This window comes from Cornus florida, unplaced genomic scaffold (assembly GCF_030987335.1).
Source record: "Cornus florida cultivar Cherokee Brave unplaced genomic scaffold, ASM3098733v1 CherokeeBrave_3.0.0_Hap2_Chr10, whole genome shotgun sequence".
Taxonomy (NCBI): Eukaryota; Viridiplantae; Streptophyta; class Magnoliopsida; order Cornales; family Cornaceae; genus Cornus; species Cornus florida.
Genome location: NW_026775580.1, coordinates 115,043,110 through 115,070,469, shown reverse-complemented (window position 1 = coordinate 115,070,469; position 27,360 = coordinate 115,043,110). Strand labels below are relative to the sequence as shown.

Sequence of the window (27,360 nt, the reverse complement as noted above, 5' to 3'; positions counted from 1 at the left end):
TAATTCACCAATAGGCCATTTTTGGGCCTCAAATTCTCTCTCTATCTCACGCCCCTCTCTCTTTCTCTCCTTCCATTTTTCTTTTTCTCTTTACACAAATTTCAAACATTGATTTCTCTCCAATTGTTGGGAGTTTTGTTGTGCCGTTTGCTACAAGTCGGAGAGCTCTTCAAGATCTACGATTTGATTCGAGCCAATCTTCATTTGGCCATCATTTTAGGATTTCCAAATCTAGGGTTTGAGGTGAAATTGGGGCTTTTTGAGGAATTGTACTCTAATTGAGGTAGGGGTCTTCCTAACACCCAAGTTTTGGTTCTATTTGAGTAAATTTTTCCTTTTTTTATTATATTCTTAGAATTGTTAAACTTTGGTATGAAATTAAGGTTTATTAATGCCTTTGATATGATAAATTAAGTTATTGTGTATGTAATTATGTGATAAGCATGCTTCTATTGAATTGCACATGCTTTACCTTGGTTAATGATGTTCTTATTGTATGAGATTTCTAAATTTTGCCATGATCTTTCCTTGATTATTATCATATGCAATGATGATGTTGTTCTTGTTATAATAATGGACTCATAATTTTGAGAATGAATGGTTATACATGGCATATCATGGCATCAAAAGGGGTTTTGGAAATGAATTTAAAAAGAAAATTTTTCTTTATTTTGGAAGTTAAGTTTTTGATAATGGAAGGGAGTTTTTTTTAAAAAAAATGAACCGAATTTCGCGAGTCCGAGGCTAGCTTGACTTAGAGGGAGCGCGCGGCTTTGGGCATAAAAAAGTTGATACTATGCCATTTAACGGTCGCCAGACATTGCCAGAATTGGAACCAGGAATAGTCATTAATCTCGCCTCGGTAAAGTCAGCTAGTGGGTTTTCCAAAGTTATGGGTTAGACCGATTCAGACCGAGTTGGAAACGGGGTGCATTTACATTCCATTAACAAGCACGGTACTAGTAGAAGTTGTGTTATATGCTAGAAATATTCTTGGTTCATGGTAGTGTTCTACATACCCCAATGCATGATGTGATACCCCTCAAATCCGAGACATGGGTTGATCAGGCCCAGGCCCAAACCTGAGGGAATATCAAACAATTAATATTTTATAATGAACACGGAATACAAAATAAATTAAGAAATGAAATTAAAGCTGGAAGGAATTAAAAATAGAATTCGCAAAATATTATAATTATTAAAATCCATCAAACCCAAACTCCAAAACTCCATCAGTTTACAACTTGGGAATCCATCTCTAGTGGACCCCTATTAAACATCCAAACAGAAGATAGAACAACTGTAATAAAAGTCCAGAAATAAAACTATAGAAAGAGCCCTACATCGTTGGAAGAGTGAATAGAGACCTCTGCTCAGCACGAACACGTCTAAGCCTGGAACTGTCGTGTACCTGAAAAATAGAAGTGGGTCAGGCCCACGCGCAAGTTCTATACTACTACAATCCAAACAGAGGCCCGATACGCATGTACATCCTAAACAATTCAATAATAGCTAATAGTCCGTAAATATATATATAGTCACACTAAAGGACTCTCACTGGACTACAGGTCGGTCTCAACCTGAATAGAGGTAACATGCTAAAACGCACACGAAATGGGCATATGTACCTATACCTAAACAGTGTACACCTCTAACCATCGTAGCCAGCTACACATCCCGATGCATATACGCTCCCTAGCCATCGGTCCTGAGGCTCAAGCTCATACCGAGGCACCATAACAGTACATATATAAAATCCATCCAAAATCCCTGATATTACCGCTCAACAAGTAGTTGCCATGACAATACAAATCCACGGGACTTAACTTTTAGTTAATCACATCCTTATTCCAAGTAGGTGGGTAATGGTACTGTTTTAAAAACCAAACCCATCCTTAGTATGCCACCGTCCCATACCGGTGCCTACTTTCCAATCCTCCAGTAGTCAATAATACCAATAAATCAAGTATATAGCAACTAAATTCCAACATCCAACATTCAATGTTAGCAGTGATAAAATAAGCATTGATAAACAGGGTCACAACAACAACATATACATGCCCAATTTAAGTTGTTCCCTTTAGTCTGATACAAAGACAGAATTAATTAAAACTTCCATTTAACACCTTACAAATGACATACAGATATGTAGGGTATGTATCACAAAATCCTAACCTCTACAGTTGATACTAACTGTGATAATGTAAGCATCAAAACAATATTCACAGTATGTATGTAGACATGCTCAAATTATAGTGTTCCACAAAACCGATCTAGTGTTAAACTCAAATCCTCCTAGTATTTAAGTTCCAACAGTTGCTATTACAGAAGTTAAGATAGCTATCCTCTAGACCCATCCTTCCAATAATTTATACTAGCACTAGTAAGGAAAAACGTGAACCACAGAACCACAATGCATCCACAAACATGCTTAGTCTAGGTTGAACAAGCATACAACACTACTGTAACTACCAGTTTCATAGCAAAACAGATATCATTTTAGTTTGGTTTAATCTTCATTAATCCTGGAATCATTTAAGAGTGCAAAGAGTATGAAGCCTAAGGGAAAGAGTAAGGATAGAATCTTGCCTCAGAAACTTTTGTTCAAAGTTTCAACGTCGTCTTCTTAAAAAATCCCGGCGAGTTCCAAAACCCGGTTACTGTTCACGGATACGAAACACTATTCCCGAACTCAAAATCTAATCTCCACCGTTCAGATTGTGCGACACTGAGTCATGAACCTATCCTCCAAATTTCAGCTCGATCGGACCACGGACGAAGCGGGATCGGATGTTTGATGAAATCTGGGCAGAATGAAAAAAAACCTGTGCGACCCAGTTACTGTTCACGAGTACGAATCACTGTTTCCGAGGTTAAACTCTGATCTCCACCATTCAGATTGTGCGACACTGAATCATGAACCTATCCTCCAAATTTCAGCTCGATCGGACCACGGACGAAGTGGGATCGGATGTTTGATGAAATCTGGGCAGAATGGAAAAAAACCTGTGCGACCCAGTTACTGTTCACGAGTACGAATCACTGTTCCTGAGGTCAAACTCTGATCTTCACCGTTCATATTGTGCGCCACTGAGTCGTGAACCTCTCCTCCAAAATTTAGCTCGATCGGACCACGGACGAAGCGGGATCGGATGTTTGATGAAATCTGGGCAGAATGGAAAAAAAACCTGTGCGACCCAGTTACTGTTAACGAGTACGAATCACTGTTCCCAAGGTCAAACTCTGATCTCCACCGTTCAGATTGTGCGTCACTGAGTCGTGAACCTCTCCTCCAAAATTCAGCTCGATCGGACCACGGACGAAGCAGGATCGGACATTTGATCAAACCTTGGCAGAATGTGAAAAACTGCGTTTTTCCTTCTCCACTTCCACAAAACGTGTGCTTTGTTTAAAAAAAACCCTACACAGACGTCTACCTTATACTTATAGAGTTTTCCTAAACCCTAGGTTCATTTAAGTCCAACTCACAATCCTAACCGGCCCATCCAATTAACGTAGGAACCTGCGACGGCTATAATATAAAACCCTAATTTATACTGTAATTAAAACCCTAGTTAGATGTATTTACCTAATTACCCTATTCACCATTAAATACATAACAAATAATCTAATTGAACAAAATAATAATTAGTAAACCCAATTAAATCAAATAAGACACACATAAAATAAGACACACATAGAATAATTAAACCAATTACACTTAAACCATTAATGTTAATTAAATAATTAAAACACTAACAAGTAATTCCAATCAAATAACTAAACCAATTACACTTAAACCATTAATGCCAATTAAATAATTAAAACACTAACAAGTAATTCCAATCAAATAACTAAAAATAAATATAATTTAAATAAATTAAATCACCATAAAAGAAAACAATTAAGCACCTAATAAAAAAAATAATGACACATAATCAAATAAAATGCACTTAAATAATAAATTAAATACCATTAAATACCAGGAATATCCTTTTTAAAATTAGGGGTATTACACATGACCCCTTCATCTCATCTTCCCTATATGTTATGTGACTCAAGGGAATCCAATACTAACGTCTTAGGCGACTTCTAGTGGGCTTTATGCTCACCCCTTAACTCAACATTTTTAGGTTCAGGAAAAAAAGTGGCGGAAGAAAATCCACCACAAGCTTAGTGGACTAGAAGTTATATCACCGTCTTTTGTATGAAGGACGCCATTCCTTTTTGTAAAATAATACTTTGGAAGAATGTAATTGTTTTTGTGTAAAACATGATCATTTTTTGTAATTATAATTTTGATGGTATTTGATGCATTCAGGACTATGTATAATATGATGTCTTATATGGAAAACGATGTGTAATTTGGGGAGTTGATTTATATATATATATATATCCATGGAATGCTAATTATGTTGCCGTGAATTCAAAATTTAATGACTATCAGGTTTGGCTCGCAAATAGCCTAGATTTCTGGACTATCAGGCTGCACATAACAGCATTCCAGGGCTCATTAGCCGGCTGACAAACCATTTTGTAACATTCCAGTGAGTTGAGCTATGGAGCAGCTTGTTTCGGTCGGCCGAACCTTACCATCGGTCGATCGAAATTCTGTCACCAGTCGGCCGACACCTCACCATCAGCCGCACGACAGTTCAGTTTGGAAAGTCCCGTGAGCATGCATTTTGGGAAACCGTTTCAGCCGGCTGACCTTGCAGATCAGCTGGCTGAACCTCTCTTTCAGCCGGCCGGTGAACTCTTTTTAGCAAAGTCCCGAGAGTTTGCAACTTTTGAGATCATTTCGGCTGACTGACCATCTCAGTTAGCCGGTTGATCATGCATTTTTAGTCAGCCGACGAAGGATCATCAGCCGGCTGACTCTTCCATTGACCCTGCTGACTCTTCCATTGACCCGACAGACATTTCCTATTGACCCGGCTGACCCTGCCTCTTTGATATGTACCTCGACTCTTTCCTTTCAAACTGTATTTGGAGTTCCTTGATCATTGGGACGGACTGAGTGTTACCTATGAGCATGGGAAAGGACGATTGTACCCCTGGTTGACCCGGGTCGAGTAAGGACCAGGTTAATGGATCGGACCCACGGGTTCGGCTCATTATAAAGACTATAACCTTAGTGACTGAAGACCGGCAAGAAGTACTAAAGCTCACTGGAACTAAAGATCACCAGAAGCTCCGGCGAAACCACTGTTTTGGTTTTGCTAGAACTGTTTGGTTTCTTCATCGTCCGATTTGGTTGCCGTTGATAAAGCTTTCAGTTTCATAATTACAGAGCGTCAAGTGTGTATATAAATTAGAATTTCCTATATGTTAATTAAATACCGGATTCGAAGTCGCTCTGCATTTGAAACGCCGATGGTGTTCGCTTTGACAGATCGGCATTTCAGACTAAAATCAGAATTTTCAAGAAAGCGTCCAAACCACCAGTGATTTTAGGTTAGGAAATTCATCATCCAGTTGATGATAATACCTTCGACTTTATCTTCTCCCGTGGCGGCAGATTCACCTCATCTCTCTTTCAAATTTTCTTTCACACGATCCCATTTCTCTCTAACATAGGTGGTCTATATCAAATAGATGATTAATTATAAAGGCTCTGTGTATTTTTAACATAGGTGGTCTTTTGATAAAGGCTATGTGTCTCTGCTCATCATCGACCAAACCGAATAGGCTCTATGTCTCTAATAATCACCGACCCAACCAAATAGCTTATAATAATCACCGACCCAACTGAATCGCTTTTAATCATCACTAATCGAACCACTGAAATCCATGAACCTGCAGAGACCATGAAGAGTACATCGAAGCCTTATCAGTTTCGGCGAGTCGCAAAGCTTCAGCTCAGTCCGGCGACCTCAGTCTAGACCATCCGGTGAGAGCAGCAATTTCAAACCACCACCACCTGAGAATTTTAAGCCAGCCAAATTAAGAGCACAAAGGTACAATGCCAACATGTAATAGTTCCGATGAACCTTCGGTGATCTTCAAATCCTGCCCGTCAGAGACTGATGCAAATGGGTGAGGTGAGTGGGAAATACAATGATGGGCCAAACGACGTCACTTGGTTTTTTTTGTCCTTTTCCGTCATTTCATAAAATAATGTATTTTAAAATTATTTGTAAAATGTATGGGTGAGTGTAATTTAGACAAACTCTATTTTAAATGTGTTAGATGGACTTATTTGCACAAATTTGAAACTTTAGGGGTGTTTTTTGCACGTTAGGGGTGTGATATGCACTGTAAATATACTACAGGGGTGTTTTCTGCACTTCACCATTTTTTTTTTCTTTTTCTTTTTCTTTTTCTTAACAAGTTAAAAGAAAAAAAATAGGGTAAAGTGAAAAAAACCCCCTTGAAGTATTGACCATGTGCAATTAACCCCCCTGAACTACAATTTGCCCTCTTGAACTATTGAATTTTTGCAATTAATCCCTAATATGGCATCTCTGGCCAATTGGTTATAACGGAAATAGTGAAAGACAATTTTACCCCTATATAAAACCATGCCATTTCACTAAAAATTTCAGCAACCACCAATTTGATTATAATGTGTTTGCATGGAAATCCCCTAACCTCCATCTCCCTCTTGGCCTTTGTTGAAGCATCCTATTGTTTGAGAAAAAATCCGTATCAAGCAAGCTCGTTTACCATCCAAATGCTGTTTGTGATGTAAGAGCTATTACGTGCTTAACCGAGAAAGGAGGAAGAACTTTAGTGTAACTCAGTGTTCTTTCTCCCTCCCTTTATCTGTATATATATATATATATATATATATATATATATATATATATACACACACATATATCTCGCTCATACCTGTTGATTTCAGAATCCTGTAAAAAAAAATTTCTGTAGCACAACCCAGTATTGCAACCCAATCACAGAACCCAATCGCCGCCATTTTAGCGCCACCACTGAAGTTCCGCCTTCGCATCGATCAAAATCACTTCTTGCCGTCGCTGCCCACTACTTCATCACCATGTTCATTCGAAACTGGTGGGTTCCTTCCTTCCCGCTTCCGGAATCGTGACCGCGAGCCGTCACTGTCCTTGCACTGCTTGTTCGTCGGATCTGTAACAGATATAGCACCACCACCGTCGCCGCCGCCACAATAGCACCACCACCTCCTATCCATGGTGATACGTCTCTTCCATCTCCTTCTCCGACTTCAACCCCCGTTTTCGCCGCCACAACAACATCATCACCTCCATTTTCCCTCAAATTTTAGATATATACCTTGTATATATATATATATGTGTGTGTGTGTGTGTGTGTGTGTGATTAACTCCGACTTGATTCTTTCAAGCCTTCGTGTATCCAGCAAGCTCTGCCCCACATCTTCACGAAATGGGGTAAATGTTAGCCTACGATTCTTAACGACTTGACTGGGTTCTGACCTATTTGGGATTTGATCGAGGAAGATAAAGAATGAGGAATTTAGGGGTTTGACCTATTTGGGATTTAACGCATTAAAATGGGCATTGTGGTCTTTTAGTTTCATAAAGGGTTGTATGGTCATTTAAAAAAATTTGGGTTGTTACATGACCAGTCATGTGCTTCTTCACGGTGAAATTCAACTCGCTAATCAGACAGGATTAATTGCAACAAAATAATTAGTTCAGAAGGATTATATGCCAAATTATTAGATGAGGGGGTTTCGCTAAATGACCGATAGTTGGAGTTTTTGCACTTTACTAAATATATATATATATATATATACAAACAATTAATTTTTCGTTAACCGTAGAAAGTGCAAACAATTTATTGCAAATAAAATAAACCAGTTTTTTCCTATTCTAAATGCGCTTCGAATGTGTCCACTTTCTATAAATATTTACTTCATTCCTTAAGCAAACATCGAACCTCTACAATTAAATTATTATCCCTCTATCTAGAAAATGGCAATCGCCATTCTTCAAACGCAGGAATACCTTACCCACAATCGGTTTGGTTCGGAAACTATAATCTCCCCTCCCTTTAGATCTCGCAGGAACCCTAACCCTCAAACGATGCGTCCTATACGGCGAAAGCGAAGTCCGGTGGGATTTCAGGAGAACCGCCGAGATCGTAGTCGGGACGAAGATCAGACGGTGGTTGTGAAGTATCCCGCCAATAATCTGGTCATGGGACAGGTGAAGATCTTGAAACGAGGCGAAGAGTTGAAGCTGGCGACGGATCGGCGATTCCGGGACGAAGATTTTGTTTTGTCTTCGACGGATCGGTTGGGGCCAGAGCCCGAGACGGTTCAGAAGCAAATTAGGGCTTCGGATTTAAAAGTGGTGGATGGGCTGTGCTCTGGTTCGGCGTTGTTCTTAGATTCTCCGCCGCCGAGTTCGGTACCGTTACCGGCCTTCTTCGCGAAGAAGGAGAAGAAGATAGATGTAGCTACGAGTGATTTACGGCGATTGTTGCGTCTTGATCTGCTGTGAGTTTGTCTATTTGAATATCAAATCAGTGATCTGCCGATTAGCTGACCAGAAGAAGTTGATTCGAATTGGATGGAGATTGTTTAGTCCTCTGTTGGTTTATTTGCTGTCTCTTAATGTCCATTCCTTTATTTTTTTCAAGAGGATGGTTAAGGGTGAGCAAACTATGGTTGGAAGTGAACTAGTGTTTCTGATCTAATGCTTTCTGGAGTGACAAGGACATTGTTGCTTGCCCACAATAGTTAGTTTCAAATGTAGTAAAAGAAGAAGATTAGGTTTGTGTACATTCTTGTAGTCTGTAAGTGTTGATTTGGTCAATGTGTGATCAGCTGGATGGGTGTTTCGTGCTCTTAGGGTGTCACTGTAGTCATACGGATTTTAGATTTCTAAGTGTATGCAGTTAAAGGTTAGACCTGATATTCGTCTCAGTTGTTGTTGATTCCTATTTCTAGATGTAGCTTTTAAGTATGATGTAACCTTGAAGTTCACTTGAATAAAAGTTTAGTTTAATAGAAAAAAATTGGTCTTTTGATATCTTTCAGTATTTTATGTGTGCTTTAAAAGGGTTCAGAGGATTTTTCTTTTGCAAATGGCTTCAAGGAACTTGCATTGGTGGTTGCTAATTGATTTGGTGCAAATTCAACAGAACTAAGCATGATGGGAAGGAGAAAAAAGAATTGATGGTCAGTTTGGGTTATCTCTCTTACCTGTATTGGTGGGAATTGTTGAGCTATGTAGTCTACTTTTCCTATTTGTTGTGCAAGTTCGGTACTTTACTCTCGTGAGTCATGATTGGGTTACAAGTTGGTTTTGAGTTAGTCTGTTAGTCGGTCTATATTTCAATTAAAGCATCTAAAACATCTTGTTTGTGCATTGGAAATGATCAGGGAAGAAATTGCATTCTGGCTGGTTGCTTGGCCATATATGTTTTGAAATGCCATAATCAATTCATCCTGGTTTTCAGTTTCTCATCTTTGGGTGCATTAGCTGGCCACTTAAATGATCAGTTGGAATTGAAAGACCTTAATCTTGTGCAACAGTACTGAGAGGTTCTAGGGGCTTCAGTATTTTCATTTCAGCCTGTCAATTTCGGTCTGCATATGTGGATGAAAACTTATTGGGGTACTTGTTAAAGCGCATAGGTAGTGTCACCAAGATAAAGCTGAACGCTCGAGCAACTGAGGTAATTTCCAGGTGATGTGTCACCCTATCAACCTGTAATTATAGATTGCACTACTCATTGCCCTTCTATTTTATCTTTGGTGTTTGAGTTGATGTGTTTGCATGCTTGCCCTGTATGCTGGTGGAAGTATTATATAGTGTATAATAATGGGATTCTGTTACCATTTAAAATATGTGACTTATGTTATTTTGCCCCGAAATTCATTTGAGGCTTGAACAGCTGTTTAGTTGTGTCAATGATGGTAGGCTGTTTTAACAAGTTCTGGTTAGATTTTATTTGGTTGATTTAATTACCAAAGTGATCCTCAGTTTTTGGTTTGAAAATAATATTTTGTTCAAGCAACACGAAAATGATTATTTCGGGCTTGTAGGTGCGCAATAAGAGTAAACAAGTTTGGTTTTTGGTTGATGGTTTCTGAACATAGGGAGTTGAAAACTGAGAAACAGAAATCAAAAAGGAAATTGGTTCTTTTGTAATAATTGAGTGGACTTGATTATCCTTATCACTTCTTTGATTATTATCTGCTTTAATAGTCAGAATTAGCATTAATACTCTAAACCAAAGACCATCAGTAAGAAATATAAATTCCGATTTCTACCATATAAACTTAGGCTGTGCATGCTTGTTGACAATTTGGACATAAGATGTGACTTCTCACAATGATTGGGATCCTGAGAGAAGCATCACAATTAGGTAACATTGCTCCAATATGACATCTCCCATTCAATCTTACCATGTTGATTGTCTATGGTGGGAATAACTAAAATGCCATGATTTCAATTGCTCTCCTCCTATTAAGTTTTATTCAGCTACGAAATTTTCAAAAAGTATCTTCTTGTGTCTGTAATATTGATTCATACTTTCTTTTCTTTGTAAAATACTATATTTTCTTTGTAAAAAGGTGTATGTTCTTTGTAAAAAGGTGTATATATATTAGTGAGTGATGATATTTTGCTACTGGAAATTATTAGCTCAAATCATTGGAAACCAGTGTTTAAAGCCATATGGAACTACTCTCCTACTGGTCTCCATATCATTATCATCTGATCTGAACATTAAAATGCACAAGATCACATAGAAGCATCTTCTTATGTCTGCAATATTGATTCATACTTTCTTTTCTTTGTAAAATAGTATATTTTCTTTGTAAAAAGGTGTATTTTCTTTGTAAAAAGGTGTATATTAGTGAGTGATGATATTCTGCTACTGGAAATTATTAGCTCAAATCATTGGAAACCAGTGTTTAAAGCCATATGGAACTACTTTCCTACTGGTCTCCATATCATTATCATCTGATCTGAACATTGAGTTGCACAAGATCACATAGAATTCTAATCTAAGCAGAACTTGTGCCCCCCATATTTTGCTCCTCACTTGTTTTGTATGCCTTATATCTTGCCTTCATGCAGAATTAGAACGTTTAGTTGTTGCCTTTAAAACAAGAAAATTTATGTCAGCAGGATCCACCGTGGTCAAAGAACAGATTGCACTGTAATTTAGTGGTTTAGGTAATTTGAGTCTCCTTCTCTGATTATTATAAATTACATAAGTTGTAATATCATCATTACCCTGAAAATTATTTATGATCTAGTAGAAGAGCATTGCTACACTTGTATTCATGAATCATGATTATTCAATTTTTATCAATCAAAACATAATTTTAAGGTAAGTACTACATAAGAGTCATGGATATGACATGTATTCTTGGACTGGGAATATATTAAAGCGCCTCAGTGTGTCACATTTTCAGTAGCCCATTTGGTGTGGTTGTTTTCTAGTTCAGAGGCTTTATTAACTTTAGTTGAAACCTGTTTGATCTTCTAGGAATTCACTGCGTTTGGTGTGTGAGCTTGGCTATTGCATCCTACTGTTTCACCCAACTCCAACGAACTGCTTTGCCTACCGTTACTTCCATCTGCCTCTGGATTAATAGACACAATCCTCTTCCAGAACCAATGTTTCTGCCACAATAGAATCATCTCTTCAATCGGAACTCCTTTGGTTTCAGGTAAGAAGATGTAGACAAAGATAGTCATAACAGTAATCCAGCCAGCAAAGAAGAGGAAAAGGCCGAATTTCAATGCGCAAAGCAGTGAAGGGAAAGATTGGGCTATAACAAAAGTGAAAAAGAGGTTCACAGCTACTGTAATGCTTTGCCCGGCAGAACGTGTTTCTAATGGGAAAATTTCACTCGGCACTGTCCAACCAAGTGGCCCCCATGACCATCCAAAGGCCGCAACAAAGAGGCAGATGATGACCACCACCGAGATTGAGACGCTTTTTGAGAGTTCTTTGTCATTGCCGAACTTGAGCCCCAATATTAAGGCGACTACAACCTGTTCACATATATAGGAAGATAATCATCTATGGTTGCAGACACTGACAAACAGCTCTTTTTACTTTTCTTCTACTAGGCTTATAAAATCAAGGAAGTTGATTGACTCAGCCGCATGACACTTTGATTTGGAAGAGTGTAACAAAATCCTACAGATTTTAATGAAAAGTTGCAAAAGATGCAATTGGTATTCCACGTAAAGATGATTCCTGGGAATGGTTAAAGAAAAATCCCCTTTTCATGCATATCTTGCCATTTCAATTTAAGCAGTGCAGGTTGTGAAATGCAGTTACTTACGAGTCAGTATTCTTTGTTCTCTGGATGCAACATGAGGATGCAGTTTTCATGGCTATATGTTATTCTTTTTTTTTTTTTTTCTTCTTTTTTATTTTATTTTCAGGTGCATGCCAATGCATTAGGACAAAATTGATTTACCTGGCATACAATCATTTGTATCCCTCCTCCAATCAGTAAAGCTCTTCGGCCCCATCTATCCACTGTTGCTATTGAAACTAGTGTAGATGCAGCAAGGACTCCTCCAGTCGCTGCAGAAGAATAGAGGGAAGCATTTCCTCCAAATCCCATAGTCTGGAACAGCACCGGGGCATAGAACAGAATCGAATTAATCCCTGTGAGGATCTGAAACATTGGCATAAAGATTGCCATGATCAACTGTGGCCTGTTCCTTTTCTCAAGGATGTTCCTGAAGGGATGCTTGATCGAGTTTGCAAACTCACTTGCATCAATCAAGTCTTCAAACTCTGCATCAACATTTTCTGTCCCTCTTATTCTTTCTAGAACTTTTCTTCCTTTTTCTTTCAATCCCCTCTCAGTTAAGCTGTTTGGTGTTTCTGGAAGAAATATTCCTCCCACTGTCATTAAAAGAGCTGGTGCTGCTGCTAGGCCAAGGGAGAGCCTCCATCCCCATGGCTTGAGCTTATCTGTTCCATAATTGATCATGTTTGCGGTGAAGATCCCAAGAGTTGTTGCTAACTGAAACATCATGTTTAGGGCTCCTCTGAGATGGGTTGGTGCCATCTCTGACAAGTATAGTGGAACCGCCTTCAAGCAAAAATAGAGAGTTAATATTCATGTGGATGATCATTAAATGGGTATCTCATAAACCATCTACACTTGATGGGTCAATAGAAGCTTGTCACTTCTATTCTCTGAACCTACAGTTTTCCATGTAGTTAGATGAATTCTAGGACATAACAAATTCTCATTTCTTCATAGCAATCTAACTTTTTTTTTTAACGTGGATTTCAGTTTTACATGGAGGATATATGTGTGCTTTTTCCTTTTCAAAAGTATCCCCAAGTGGTGTTTGAAGAATTTTAGCAAATAAATGTGCTTTCTTTCTTATATGAAGGAAATTTCAGGGAATGTTCCAAGTGATACAGGACACCTGATTTCCAAAGCCAATTCCAAAACCGAGCATGATCCGACCCAAAATAAGCATTTCCAGGTTGACAGCTGAGGCATTAAGGGCTGCTCCAACAAGAAAGCATATCCCACCGGAAATAATACTCGTTCGACGCCCATACATCCGTGTGACAGGAGATGCCACCAGAGAAGCAACCAAACCAGCAAGGTATAGAGATGAGGTAAATGCTGCAAGCCCTTGATTATTGTACTTGCAGTAGTTGTTTTCATGTGCACGTTTCTTATTTTTGTAGACCGTGTAGAAGAATCGATGAAGAAATTCATCCATTGATGTAACACCTCCTGTTAATTTATCAAAGTTGCATCAGAATATAAATTTTTTAGTGAGAGTAAAGTACATCTTTACAATTTGTATATATGATAGTATTCTTCAGGTTAACTAAGACCCCCTCCCTCCTTTCCCATTGTTACATTTGATCATCAAATATAGAACACCGTTGTAGTGTTTTAGTTTTCCGGTAAATACCAAATACACCCATTACAGTGTTTAGTTACAACAGAGAGTTAATGTCGATGTGAAGGTCTATTAAATGGATATTTTTGTTCATTTTATAGATGTCACAACCAGTATAGTTGTCTTTTGTTACTTAAGCAATCAAATTTTGACATGAACATCATTATATCCACAAAAAGAAGATGGTCCAATTTGTTCCAGATTTAATTTCTTCTCTTCAACTCGACAAACAAATAGACATGAGATATTAATAATTCTCATTTGTTTCCCTTGGGAAATCAGATACTAAATAGTGAGGCATTGAATTTTATTTTGTGTCCAACTAGGTTGTGGTTGTGGTGACGTCATTGTTTTAATGAATTCCGAAGGATGGCCTATAATGGTAGCTACTCATTTCATTCAAAACATTGGGATTCCAGAAGCAGCAGAAGCTGCTGTGCTAAAGGAAAGCTTGAAAGTCATATTGCAATGGGGATACAAAGATAACCTGGTCATTTAGGGTGATTGTCTTCAGGTAATGAAGCTAAAATCATCTGATCCAATGCCTGCAGTTTTCTGTGATGATATAAAGGAGTTGCTATATTCCAGTAGACAGTTGAGTTTTCTGTGGTGTCCTAGAGTGTGCAATATAGCTGCTGATAATTTGGGTAGATGGGCTTTTCAATGTAAGAATGGAGATGTTCATTGGGATATCTGGCCACTGTTTTTACTAACTCACTAGATGTCTTGAACCAGGATTGTACGATCTTCTTTATCAATAAATTTGATTTACTTTTGAAAAAGAAAAAAAAACTTTCTGTGATTACTTCTTCAATTCTATATGTATTCTTTTCACTATAATCCTTAAATATGACAATAGTTACTAAAAAATTCCTTATTTTGATTCAGAAGGTGGTTAGAAGTACCTGAAATTCCGATATCATAGCCGAAGATTGATCCACCAACCGCAGCAACCATGCAAGCAATAATCACATAAAGGGTCACCCTTCCTTGGTACCGCTCAGCTCTTTCCTTGGCCACACCCGCCGGAGCAAAAGACCCGCCTGCCATATTCAAAGTCCTCCTTTTCCTGCTGCAGAAGGCTTGCCAAAACCAGAGGGAACAGAGAGGATTTCTTTGACCTATAGAATAGAGATAAGTTTTTCTATGCTTGATTTTTCATTTAGTGTTTAGTTGACTTGAGACTACCAATGATTTATTGACTTCAAAATCTGACACAAAAAAGAAATATAGTGAAGTCATTGTCTTTGTAATGTATTTACTTTTTTCTATGCTGTGACGATAATGTCTCTCTTATACAGAAGTATGCTTTGCATGAGCCAATAGAGAGAGAGAGAGAGTGAGAGGCAAATACGTGGGAACTAAAACTTCTAAAATTTTGGTGCTACTGAAAGTTACTTGCTCCACTTCTTTCAGAGAGAGAGAGAGGTCCCCTCTTATAAGTTGTGGTGGAGTTTTCAATTATTGTCATATTTTCCTTTTTTGAGTTGTTTCCTCCATTTTGCAGAATTTTTGGTGACTTGACTTGCTTAGTTTGTCTGTTCTATTTCAGATTTTGATTCTCTTCTGTTTTGTCTTAATATAGAAGAAGAGGCGTGGTCTACAGAGGGAGTAAAGTACCCACACTGTTCTGAATATAAATTGAAATATACATGAAAATATTGTTACATTTGTTACATTTGTTCCAAAATAGAAAATAAAAAGAAAATTCTTCAGATACATATACATACAACATCAATATACTCTTTGTTGTACCGTGTGCATATATTTATTTAATTTTATGAAGTTGTAATTGAAAGTGTACGACTCTTTGTAACTGATAGCTGCTATTATATGTGTAAATCTTTTGCCTGAAATGATTTCAGAGAAGATAACATCGATTAATGTGTCACAAAAGTAGGATGAAGCAGCTGACAATGTATGGGTATTGTTCTATATTAAGTGGAGTCTTCGAACTCTCGTACTTCATGGTTGATATTGAGAAAAGAGTATACATATTAGATATTGTTTTTTTTTTTTTTTTCTTTTCTTTTCTTTGTTTGGTATTAAGTAAGAACAATACCCCATACCGCATGGTGGTCCGTGGACTACATGGTTAGATCATCTTTTTTTTGCTTAAATAAACTGGAATGAAAATCACAACCTATTTTACAATTTGTTTTTGTTTCGAGGATGAATAAGCCCTATGCGATCTAATTGGCATGAAACTAGATGCTAAAAACAAATGGAAACCAAAAATGAGTGTCTTGAGAATTTAAATTAGGCCCATGTAGACTTGGTTGACTGGACCAGCAGAGTGGGTTGGCTGGATCAACCATTTTGGATCATATCATATTCTTGAACGTCTCTATTGCATCTTTCATTTAGGCTCAGTTAATATTTTCTTAAAAAAAAAAAAAAAAAAAAAATTCAGGTAAAATCTTTTTTTATTTTTATTTTTCAGTATTTGGTAAGAGTCTAGAGGTTGAAGTCGAGTTCATGAGGCATTGTGTGAGATCTAACTTGTCAAAAATTAATGAGCAAGTTATTTTTGTTAGATTTAAAATTTTTTTTTCGTAAATATTTTCCAACAATCAAATAACAGAAAATAAAAAAATATTTTCTGAAAAATATTTTCCACCCAAACAAAGGCAGCCTTAAGAGAGAATAAAATTGTGGACATTCTCATGTAATTTAGGCGCTTGTATACAGTAGAATTATTAATAATTCTATGCCGTTTTATATTTGCAAACTGACGAATCGACTTATCAGGAATCCCCAACTCGGATTCATTCATCTCCCACAGTCTAGACCATTCTAATGGGTTGTCATTTTTTTTTTTTTCTCCTTTGAACAGTGAAACAAACAGTTCAGGGGGAGTTGGAACACAACCTGTTTATGGTGAGAAAGTAATAAAAAAGACAGAAAGAAAAGACTGGAGAGGGAGATGGAAAGGAAAGATGAAAATCTTTTGGTAGAGAATAAGAAAGAAAAGCCTAAAAAACATTCCCCTTCTAAAATTGGAATAAAAGGAGGGGAAACACTTTTCCTCTTTCTTAATTTTATTTTTTTTTCTTTTTACATTGAGTAGTGCTACTTAAGCCGAAAAGTTGGACAAATTCTTTATATTTTGCATACATGTTTGGTCAAGAAACTCATCGGCTTTAAAAACATTTTCGTTTTACATTTTTAACCACAGCAGAAGTCTCTCTCTATATTCTTTCCTTTCAATTTTCCTTGGTCAGTATTAAAAACTTTATTACTTTGACGTTTGAGGAATATACTGTTTGTATAAAAGAGAACTTAAATGTTAATGCTATTACTGCTTATGTACCCTGAAAATTATTGATGGCCAGTAGAAGAGCATTGGTACGTACACTTCATCATGATTCAAATTTTGTCAAATTAAATCACAATTTTAAGGCAAGAACCACTTACCTAGAGTCTCGATATGATCACATGTACTCTTGGACTTGGAATATATACAAACTCCTCAGGGTGATACCTTTTCAGCAGAGCCCATTAGTTTTAGTTGAATTCTGTTTGATCTTCTAGGAATTCACTGCCTTTGGTGCATGAGCTTGGCTATGCGTTGCCAACTGTTTAACCCAACTCCAATGAACTGCTTTCCTTACCATTACTTGTATCTGCGTCTGGATTAATAGACACAATCCTCTTCCAGAACCAATGTTTCTGCCACAATAGAATCATCTCTTCAATCGGAACTCCTTTGGTTTCAGGTAAGAAGATGCAGACAAAGATTGTCATGACAGTAATCCAAGCAGCAAAGAAGAGGAAAATGCCGAACTTCAAGGCGCAAAGGAGGGAAAGGAAAGATTGGGCTATAACAAAAGTGAAAAAGAGGTTCACAGCTACCGTAATGCTTTGCCCAGCAGAACGTGTTTCTAATGGGAATATCTCACTCGGCACTGTCCAACCAAGTGGTCCCCATGACCATCCAAAGGCTGCAACAAAGAGGCAGATGATGACCACCACTGAGATTGAGAGGCTTTTTGAGAGTTCTTTGTCATCACCGAACTTGAGCCCCAATATTATGGCGACTACAACCTGTTTCACATACATAGGAAAGAATAATCATATATGGTTGCAGACACTGACAAACAGCTCTTTTTGCTTTTCTTCTACTAGGCTTATAAAATCAAGGAAGTTGATTGGCTCAGCCCCATGACTGTTTGATTTGGAACAGTGTAACAAAATCCTACAGATTTTAATGAAAAGTTGCAAAAGATGCAATTGGTATTCTAGCCTTTCTAGGTAAAGATGATTCCTGGAAATGGTTAAAGAAAAATACCCTTTTCATGCGTATCTTGCATGCTAATTCAATTTAAGCAGTGCGGGTTGTGAAATGCAGTTGCTTACAAGTCTGTATTCTTTGTTCTCTGGATGCAACATGAAAATGGAGTTTTCATGGCTATATGATTTTCTTTTTTGTTTCTAAATTAATTAATTAATTTTTAATTTTTTATTTTCAGGTGCGTGCTAATGCATTAGGAGAAAATTGTTTTACCTGGCATACAATCATTTGTATCCCTCCTCCAATCAGTAAAGCTCTTCGGCCCCATCTATCCACTGTTGCTATTGAAACCAGCGTAGATGCAGCAAGGACTCCTCCAGTCACTGCAGAAGAATAGAGGGCAGCATTCCCTCCAAATCCCATTGTCTGGAACAGCACCGGGGCATAGAACAGAATCGAATTAATCCCTGTGAGGATCTGAAACATTGGCATGAAGATTGCCATGACCAACTGTGGCCTGTTCCTTTTCTCAAGGATGTTCCTGAAGGGATGCTTGATCGAGTTTGCAAACTCACTTGCATCAATCAAGTCTTCAAACTCTGCGTCAACATTTTCAGTCCCTCTTATTCTTACTAGAACTTTTCTTCCTTTTTCTTTCAATCCCCGCTCAGTTAAGCTGTTTGGTGTTTCTGGAACAAGTATTCCTCCCACCGTCATTAAAAGAGCTGGTACTGCTGCTAGGCCAAGGGAGAGCCTCCATCCCCATGGCTTGAGCTTATGTGTTCCATAATTGACCATATTTGCGGTAAAGATCCCAAGAGTTGTTGCTAACTGAAACATCATGTTTAGGGCTCCTCTGAGATGGGTTGGTGCCATCTCTGACAAGTATAGTGGAACCGCCTTCAAACAGCAATAGAGAGTTAATATTCATGAGGAAGATCATTAAATGGATATCTCAAAAACCATCTAGACTTGATGGGTCAATAGAAGGTTGTCACTTCTATTCTCTGAACTTCAGACATTTTTCAAGTAGGATTTCAGTTTTAAATGGTGGATATGTGTGTGCGCGCTTCTTTTTCAAAAGTACTCTCTAGTGTTGTTTGTAGATATTTAGCAAATAAATGTGCTTTGTGTCTTATATGAAGGAAATTACAGGGAATAGTTCCAAGTGAAGCAGGACACCTGATTTCCAAAGCCAATTCCAAAACCAAGCATAATCCGACCCAAAATAAGCATTTCCAGATTGACAGCTGAGGCATTAAGGGCTGATCCAACAAGAAAGCAGAGCCCACCGGAAATTATACTTATTCGACGCCCATACCTCCGTGTGACAGGAGATGCCACCAGAGAAGCAACCAAACCAGCAAGGTATAGAGATGAGGTAAATGCTGCAAGTCCTTGGTTATTGTACTTGCAGTAGTTGTTTTCATGTGCATGCTTCTTATTTTTGTAGACCGTGTAGAAGAATCGATAAAGAAATTCATCCATTGATGTAACACCTCCTGATAATTTATCAAAGTTACAACAGAATTTAAATTTTTTAGTGAGAGTGAAAGTACATCTTTACAATTTGTATAAATGATAGTATTCACCAAGGTATTGTTGTTTAGAATAGTTAACTACCTCTAACCTATTTAACAGTCGGTTGTTGTTGAGAGTTAAGGATTTCCTTCATCACACACAACAGAAACATCATCACATTACATCAACACAAGTATATATAGAGAGATAACAATCATACACATTAACGCACAACACAATATTTTACATGGTTTACCCAACTCTAGGGTTACGTCCATGGAGAGAGATTTCACTATTATGAATCAAGTTTGAGCCTACATGTATACACTCGGCAATTACATATACTCTCCCATCTCCTCACAACATTCACCCTTAAACTTCTTACATCTTTTCTCTCCTCTCTTTCTTTCAACCTTTCATACCCATTTCTATTTATAGAGTCTGTAAAACCCAATTTCTTGTTGGACAAGTATTTCCCAACTTGCTTACAAGGAGTTACCATATCTTTAACTTTAAAATAGTAAGTACAAATTCTTTTCCAAATTTTCAGCCTTTTCCCAAAGTCTTCTGGCTTCTATAATTGAGTACGAAGCTAATTCTCATACATATCAGGCAAATGCAACCGTTTCTTCAAATAACCATTCTGCCCAAACACTACCAGTTCTGCTAAAACGCAACCAGTTGTGTTTTTCCATAATAGAATTATCTGCGTGAATTTTAAGCCACAATTCTAATAATATCCTCTTTGGCTCAAAATTTCTATCTTCATGTGCTCCTCCTAGGGATGGCAATTTGCCCCATCGGGACGGGTACCCGCCCCGTTTATAGTGATTTTGGGGGACCGTTTGACTTATTTAGGCGGAGATGGTTTTTATTAATGAAAACTTGCGCGGGGGCGGGGGGAGGTCACCCCGCCCCGTTTAAGTAGATAAATTACTAAATTACTCTTATTTTATTAGTATATATAGTTAGCTCTAGAAACTATATGTCACATTCACTCACTTTCTCAATTGTTCTATAGAGCGGCAGAGCCCTACGAACTAAGAACTCTCGTACCCTTTAATTTTATGTTAAATTATTGATTGCCCATTTCTATAAATTTTTTCAATAGTTATATAATTGTATTTGAGGAAAAAAAAAAAAAAATTAAGGAGAAATTCTAGAACTGAATAGGGCGGGGTAGGGCGGGTGCCCGCGGGGGTGAAAAAGTTAAACGGGGGCAGGGATGGGGTGAAAAGGCCTCCCATTTAGGCGGTTTTGGACGGGGATGAGGCTGGGGTTTCTAAACGGTTGCGGGGGCGGGGGAGGGTACACCCGCCCAAAACCGCCCCCGTTGTCATCCCTCTAATCCATAGCTTCACCTTGAACAAAGAACTCTTTATAGCTCCACCTTAACAGAAGACTTCTCTACCTTAACAGAAGACTTCTCTACCTTAACAGAAGACTTCTCTACCTCAAATAAAACACTATGATGAAATTGAGAAACACTCTAACAATCTCCACCCCACTGGCGTTCAATTGCTCACGCATAGCAACCCACCAATCTTCAAACTCATCTTCATCAATTGTTTTTCTGGTTCAAAGCAACAAACCTCTCATCTTCACTCTTCGTATTCTCATTTGCTCTTTACCGGGCTTATAGCAAACCCATTCATTCTTCACACTTTTGCCCCATATTGAGAACTAGCACCATCTCTAACTTATCCCCAAAACTTGTTCCTCGTGGGCTTTACCTCTATCACCTTTGATCCTCTGGTTTGTCCCAAGACTTGTTCCTCATAGGCCTATGTCTTTACACTATCTATCTTCTTCATACCTTCGTGTCATCATCAATTCTGATTGAATCTCCATAGCACCTCACGATTATCCTCTACTCTGACAAATTTCACACCAATTTTCTGCTAATGATCTTCAGGACTAATCACAGGCTCTGATACCAGTTGTTGGGGAATAATTAACTCCCTCTAACCCACTCAAAGGTCAGTTGAGAGTTAAATCTCTCATTCATTACACACAGTGGAAGCATAATCACGTCACATCAACACAAGCCTATATGGAGATAACAATCATACACATCTACGCACAACATAATATTTTACATGGTTCACCCAACTCTAGGGTTACGTCCATGGAGAGAGAGGTATTTCACTATTATGAATCAAGGAAGAAAATATACAACCACATTTCAAAACTTCACTCACTCCTCATCTCTTTTAAGGCTACATGTATACACTCGGGAATTACATATAATTTCCCCTCTCCTCACAACACTCACCTTTAAACCCCTTACATCTTTTCTCTCTTATCTCTCTCTCTCAACCTCTCATATCCATCTCTATTTCTAGAGTCTTTAAAATCCAATTCCTTGTTGGATAAGTATTTTTCAATTTGCTTACAAGGAGTTACCATATCCTTCTTCAACTCTAAAATAGGAGGTGCAACTTTTTCCCCAAGCTTTTTCCCCAAGTCTTTTGACTTCCAAAACTGATTAGGAAACTAATTATGGCACATATCACGCAAACGTTTCTTCAAACAACCATTATGCCCAAATGCAACCAGTTCCGCTAAAACGCAACTAATTGTGTTTTTTCATAATAGAATTTTCTGCGTGAATTTTGAGCCACAAACACTTGTGGTCTAGTGATACTTCCTCACATTTTAAAGTAGAAGGTCGAGAATTTGAGTCCCTGGAGATGTCACAATTAATCAGTATAGTTGTCTTTTGTTACTTGAGGGATCAGATTTTGACGTGAACATCACATTATTAGTCATAAAAAGAAGATGCTGCTCCAATTTGTTCCAACTTCTACTTGGCAATCACATAGACATTAGATTTTAATAATTCTCATTTAATTCCTTTTAGAAATCAGATAGATACTAACTAGTGAGGAATCTGATTTTTATTTTGTTTGCAACTAGGTTGTTGTTATCCCTTTTTATACAGTACTTTCTGTGATTACTCCATCAATTGTATATATATTCTTTTCATTTTCATGACAATAGTAAGTAGAGCAGTAAAAAAATCCTTAATTTGATTCAGAAGGTGATTAGAAGTACCTGAAATTCCGATATCATAGCCGAAGATTGAGCCACCAACTGCAGCAACCATGCAAGCTACAATCACATACAGGGTCACCCTTCCTTGGTACTGCCCAGCTCTTTCCTTGGCCACACCGGCCGGAGCAAAAGACCCTCCTGCCATATTCAAAGCCTTTCTTTTCCTGCTGCTGCTGCAGAATGCTTGCCAAAACCAGAAGGAACAGAGGATTTCTTTGGCCTTATAAAATAGAGAGAAGTTTTTCTATGCTAGGTCCTTGTGGTATAGGGACATGTTTTCTACCCTGGCTTTTCTATCCAGCCTCCGTTGGTATCGAGATAAGATATTTTCAGGAAAATATTTTTGGCATTTTCCAGTTTTGAATTGTTCTAAAAACAAGTAAAATGTTTTACAATATAAAATATTTTATCAAGTTTCTACAAAAATAACTTACCACCAAAATTTTCGCAGAGTCATTTTCCGTTGTTGTCAAACCGATGATCGACGAAATCAAGTATATCCCCGCAATGACCTTCTGATAAACTCTTGCTCTCTCTTAACTATGAAATTCTAGATGGTTAGACGAGTCTGAAAAGACGGTGGATGCGTGCTTCAAGACAAATGGTTGAGGATCAAATCTCAATAAATTTCCTGAAATGCATTGATTTTCCATTTAGTGTTTAGTTGACTTGCGAGTACCAAACTTTCATTTTTTTATTTCCTCAATACCAACCTTCCACTTAACTTCTAAATCTGGAAGGACCTTAAATTTAGGAATATAGTACAAATATAGTAATATATGTTTGATATTTCATAATTTTTATATCTAAAACAAAATATATAATTATATATTATGTAAATTTATGGTAATAAATAACTTTTAAAAAAATAAAAAAAATTTATGACAATAAACACAAATACTTATAATATTAATTTATATACCTTATACAATAATTTGTTTCTATTGACTTCCTTAAAAAAAAAAAAAATTATATTTAAAATCATATACTAGTTTATTTTATTATTATATTATTTTTGAGTTCACGTGCAAGCATAGCAGCGTTTAGCTCAATCTAAATAATTTTATGAAATCACACCGAACAATTACCTTTTAATTGACTATTTATACCAAATACAACTAAATGGAGGGTCTTCCTTATTTGTTGCATAATTGACCAATTAAAAAAGTAAGTCTAGTAATTCACTGCAATTATTCGGTGCAAGAATTATTTTCCTTTTCAAAATAACCTTGTGAAATCTCCTAAAATATGACACGTTTTCTGAAATTGATTGGACATAACTACTTTCAGTGTAACAAATCCTAAGAGAAATTTTACTAAGAGGAACAAAAAAGATAATTGAAGTATTTGATTTTATAAAAAGCTAGTTAAGTTATTATTTTTATTAAATATTCCAATTCCAGCTGCATTTGCTTAGAGAAATTTTTCAAAGTTAAAGTTGATCAAATCTCACATACCATCGACAATGTTATAAGAGAGATTGAATGGATTGATTATGATATCTATTTAAAAAGATATGTTGTTGAAGAAACTTGATTGAAATATTTTAATTGATAATTTTGCAACTCAAAATGTAAAACGATTACATTTACTTTGATATGAATATGAATTTTGATTTTTGTGACTAAGTTGTATATAATATTTTCTTTCAATTTTTTAATATAAATTGGATCGTCCTCTTTATGAATCACCAAGATCCGGTTTTATTTTGTGTCTTTTTAACATTAATATATTTTATGTGTTTATCATCTCATTTTAATAAAAATTTCATAATATTGTTCTTCTTCGGTAGGAGTCAATTAAAACCATAAAGAGAGGCAATGTCACCTTCTACCTTTGGTAATTAAAACTTCAGAAAGAGAGAGAGGGCAATAACATGTCATATAAATTGGGATTAAAAGCTTTTTTTGCACTATAATATACCTGTCTTAGCCGATGAGGAGAGTTAGTGATACATATTACAAAAAAATTGTGACGCTTGATCTTAGATCCCAATATTCTTCTCACCAATGAAGAGATACACTGTAACAAAGGAGAAAACTTTAATCCTATAAGTTGTTGGGGGCGTTTTCAATTATTGTCAAATTTTTCTTTTTGGAGTTTGTTTCCTCCAATTTTACATCATACATTTGCAAACACATGCACTCATCTTTCCATAAACTCTCAAAACACCTGATCTCTTTTAGGGGGGAGGGTTTTACCAGCTGGGTTTGATAATATATATATATATATATTATGCTTAACCTGCAATTAGTATAAGAAAATTTAAAAACACTTTTTTATGTTTTAACTTAAGAAATAGTGCTTTAATTGTGCATGCAAGAGTCAATAAATTATAAAGTCCAAAGGAAATATGATCTTCAACAACTATGAATATGTAAGAGAATTAAAAAACAATTAATATATCAAAATTACAGATAAATGTTATAATGAAAAACCGTAATTTTATGGGGTCTTTTCTTTCATTTGGGGCCTTGGTCAGGCGTGGATGCAAGAGGGGCTTAGTGGGAGCAGATGCCCACATTGAATTTTTTTTAATTATTTCTATTGTACTCATAGATTTTGTAAAATTTCAAATATGCTCCTACTAATTTTTTTTTTTAAAAAATCACTACAAAAATATGCCCTTACTAAACATTTTGGCTCTAACCAGCCTAATTACTCTTTCTGGGGCATTATCAGTGACCTAATTAGTTGAGTGTCCAGTTCTCTGAGCGGGTGTGCTTATGTTCGAATCCATCCTCCCTCAAAAAAAAAAAATAATAATAATAATAATCACTCTTTTTATTATCACGAGAAATCCTATTATGTCCATTAAACATATGAAACTTTAAAAGTTAAGTAGTTGTATAGTTGTAATTGAAGTGAATATTGAGTTGTTGTTTTGTATGACATGCTTGTCCTAGGATGTTCTATTCTCTATTTTGAAAAGCAAAAATTAATTTGTCTTGCTCATCTTACCAAATATTGACATAAAAACAAAAATTAATTGAAAAAAAAAATATTATTATTTTTATTTAAAGCCGTCTCTCCTCAAATAATTTTCTCGGTCTATTAGTGGCCTTAGTGTCACACCCCGCTACCAAGAGGCTCTGCCACGCAGGCGCCACGCAGGCGCCCAGCAGACGATGACATGGAGCCTGCATGGACTAGAGCTTTTTAGACTTCTCTACACAAGTATGGAATTTTCCAGAATTCTCTAGATTAGTGTGGAGTTGTCTAGCCTTTTCTAGACTTGTCTAGAGTTGTATAGAATTCTCTAGAATTCTCTAGACTTGTCTTGTACATAGTAGATAGTTCTAGAGGTGTGTAGATATTTCTGGAGGATTTTAGATACTAAATCTAGGCCACACATTTGTACACATCTAGAATGTTCTTGTAAGGCCAAAGGCCTATAAATAGGAGGTGGGAGTTCATTTGCTCCTCACCAAGCAACCAAGTTGTAATCTCTCCTCTCAAGCAATACAAGTTCTATACATTCCCAAACTCTCTTGCTCACTTGCCTAACCTCTTCCTACACACCCAAGTAAGCAAAACACTTGTCTAGCCTTAGTCTTCACTAAGCTAGCACACTCGGGTAGGCTGACTTAGCGCTTCAAGGGGGCTTGAAAGTGTCTAAGGCCGCACGGGAGCTTGAAAAGGTTCAAGTCCGTGACAGTTGGTATCAGAGCTAAGGTCGTGAGGCGTCACACCTTGTGTGGAGGAAGCTATGGCGGAGCTATCAGATGTGACTGGCACCGAAGAGGAGACTCTACGTGGAAGGGAAACAAATCCCCCTCCAGGCGGAGTGAGGACGAGGGCTAGGTCGAAGGACATCATGGCGGGCTTAGAGGCACGGGTGGCAATGATGGAGGGGTCCATAGCCAACGTGTTGGAACAGCTTGAGGATGCTCACCAGCGCATGGATGGGCTGGAGTCGGAGGACGTTGAGGTCCAGAATGCTGTCAAAGGGTCACTCAATGCCCTAAGTGGTGACTTTCGGCAGGAGCTCCAAGCACTTCGAGAACTTATGTTGGGGGAGTTTGCCACCCTACGTGGCTATGTTAATCAGGAGCTTGGCACTTTCCGCGAGCAAATGGAGGAAATGCGAGCGGACTGGACATTGTGTAAACGGGCGGTGGCGTCCGGCACAGCTACTACGGGGGTAGTAGCACCCCGGGTTGATATTCCCAAGCCTAAGTGCTATGGTGGGAACCGGGTAGCGAGGGAGTTGGAGAACTTCCTCTTCAGGATGGAGCAATACTTTGAGGCTACGGGCATGACCGATGAGACCATCAAGATACGCACGGCGACCCACTACCTCACCGACCACGCCATGCTATGGTGGAGGAAAAAGTATGGTGACATAGGCAAATGTACGGTCTCTATTGATACTTGGGCTGATTTCACTAGGGAAATTAAGAAGCATTTCTATCCTAAGAATGCCGAGGATGAAGCTAGGGGCAGACTCCGAAGGCTAAAACAGGTTGGGTCGATTCGGGACTATGTGAAGGAATTCACTAACTTGACTCTTGAGATCCCGGATCTATCCGACAAGGACTCTCTTTTCTTCTTCATGGATGGATTGCAGTTGTGGGCTAAGACGGAACTAAGGCGGCGTAACGTGCAAGACTTTGCCACAGCTATTGCAGAGGCGGAGTCCTTTATTGATTTCAGCTCTAAGAAGGAACCCTCGTCCAAGCC

The 27,360-nt window shown here is 37.6% G+C and overlaps 3 protein-coding genes across 4 annotated transcripts; 1 reads left to right on the top strand and 2 right to left on the bottom strand.

The window, feature by feature from the left end:
• The first annotated feature begins 7,788 nt into the window (after positions 1-7,788).
• On the top strand, positions 7,789-8,967 carry LOC132277495 (uncharacterized). Its single transcript, XM_059779349.1, has one exon. The coding sequence runs from the start codon at positions 7,920-7,922 to the stop codon at positions 8,448-8,450; it is 531 nt and encodes a 176-aa protein (XP_059635332.1). The 5' UTR covers positions 7,789-7,919; the 3' UTR covers positions 8,451-8,967.
• A 2,273-nt stretch (positions 8,968-11,240) lies between these two features.
• Positions 11,241-15,715, bottom strand: LOC132277492 (sugar carrier protein A-like). Its single transcript, XM_059779346.1, has 4 exons — positions 14,771-15,715; positions 13,374-13,693; positions 12,401-13,027; positions 11,241-11,966 (listed from the first exon to the last, which is right to left on the bottom strand). Exons 1-4 carry the CDS (start codon positions 14,913-14,915, stop codon positions 11,451-11,453), a joined length of 1,608 nt encoding a protein of 535 aa, XP_059635329.1. The 5' UTR covers positions 14,916-15,715; the 3' UTR covers positions 11,241-11,450.
• A 154-nt stretch (positions 15,716-15,869) lies between these two features.
• Positions 15,870-23,294, bottom strand: LOC132277493 (sugar carrier protein A-like). Of its 2 annotated transcripts, XM_059779348.1 has the most exons (5): positions 22,678-22,809; positions 19,723-19,768; positions 19,282-19,601; positions 18,373-18,999; positions 15,870-17,912 (listed from the first exon to the last, which is right to left on the bottom strand). In XM_059779348.1, exons 3-5 carry the CDS (start codon positions 19,585-19,587, stop codon positions 17,448-17,450), a joined length of 1,398 nt encoding a protein of 465 aa, XP_059635331.1. In that variant the 5' UTR covers positions 19,588-19,601; positions 19,723-19,768; positions 22,678-22,809; the 3' UTR covers positions 15,870-17,447. The 2 variants fall into 2 exon arrangements, with proteins under 2 accessions (XP_059635331.1, XP_059635330.1); XM_059779347.1 differs by lacking the exon at positions 19,723-19,768 and having other exon boundaries at positions 22,678-23,294.
• Positions 23,295-27,360: the final 4,066 nt, after the last annotated feature.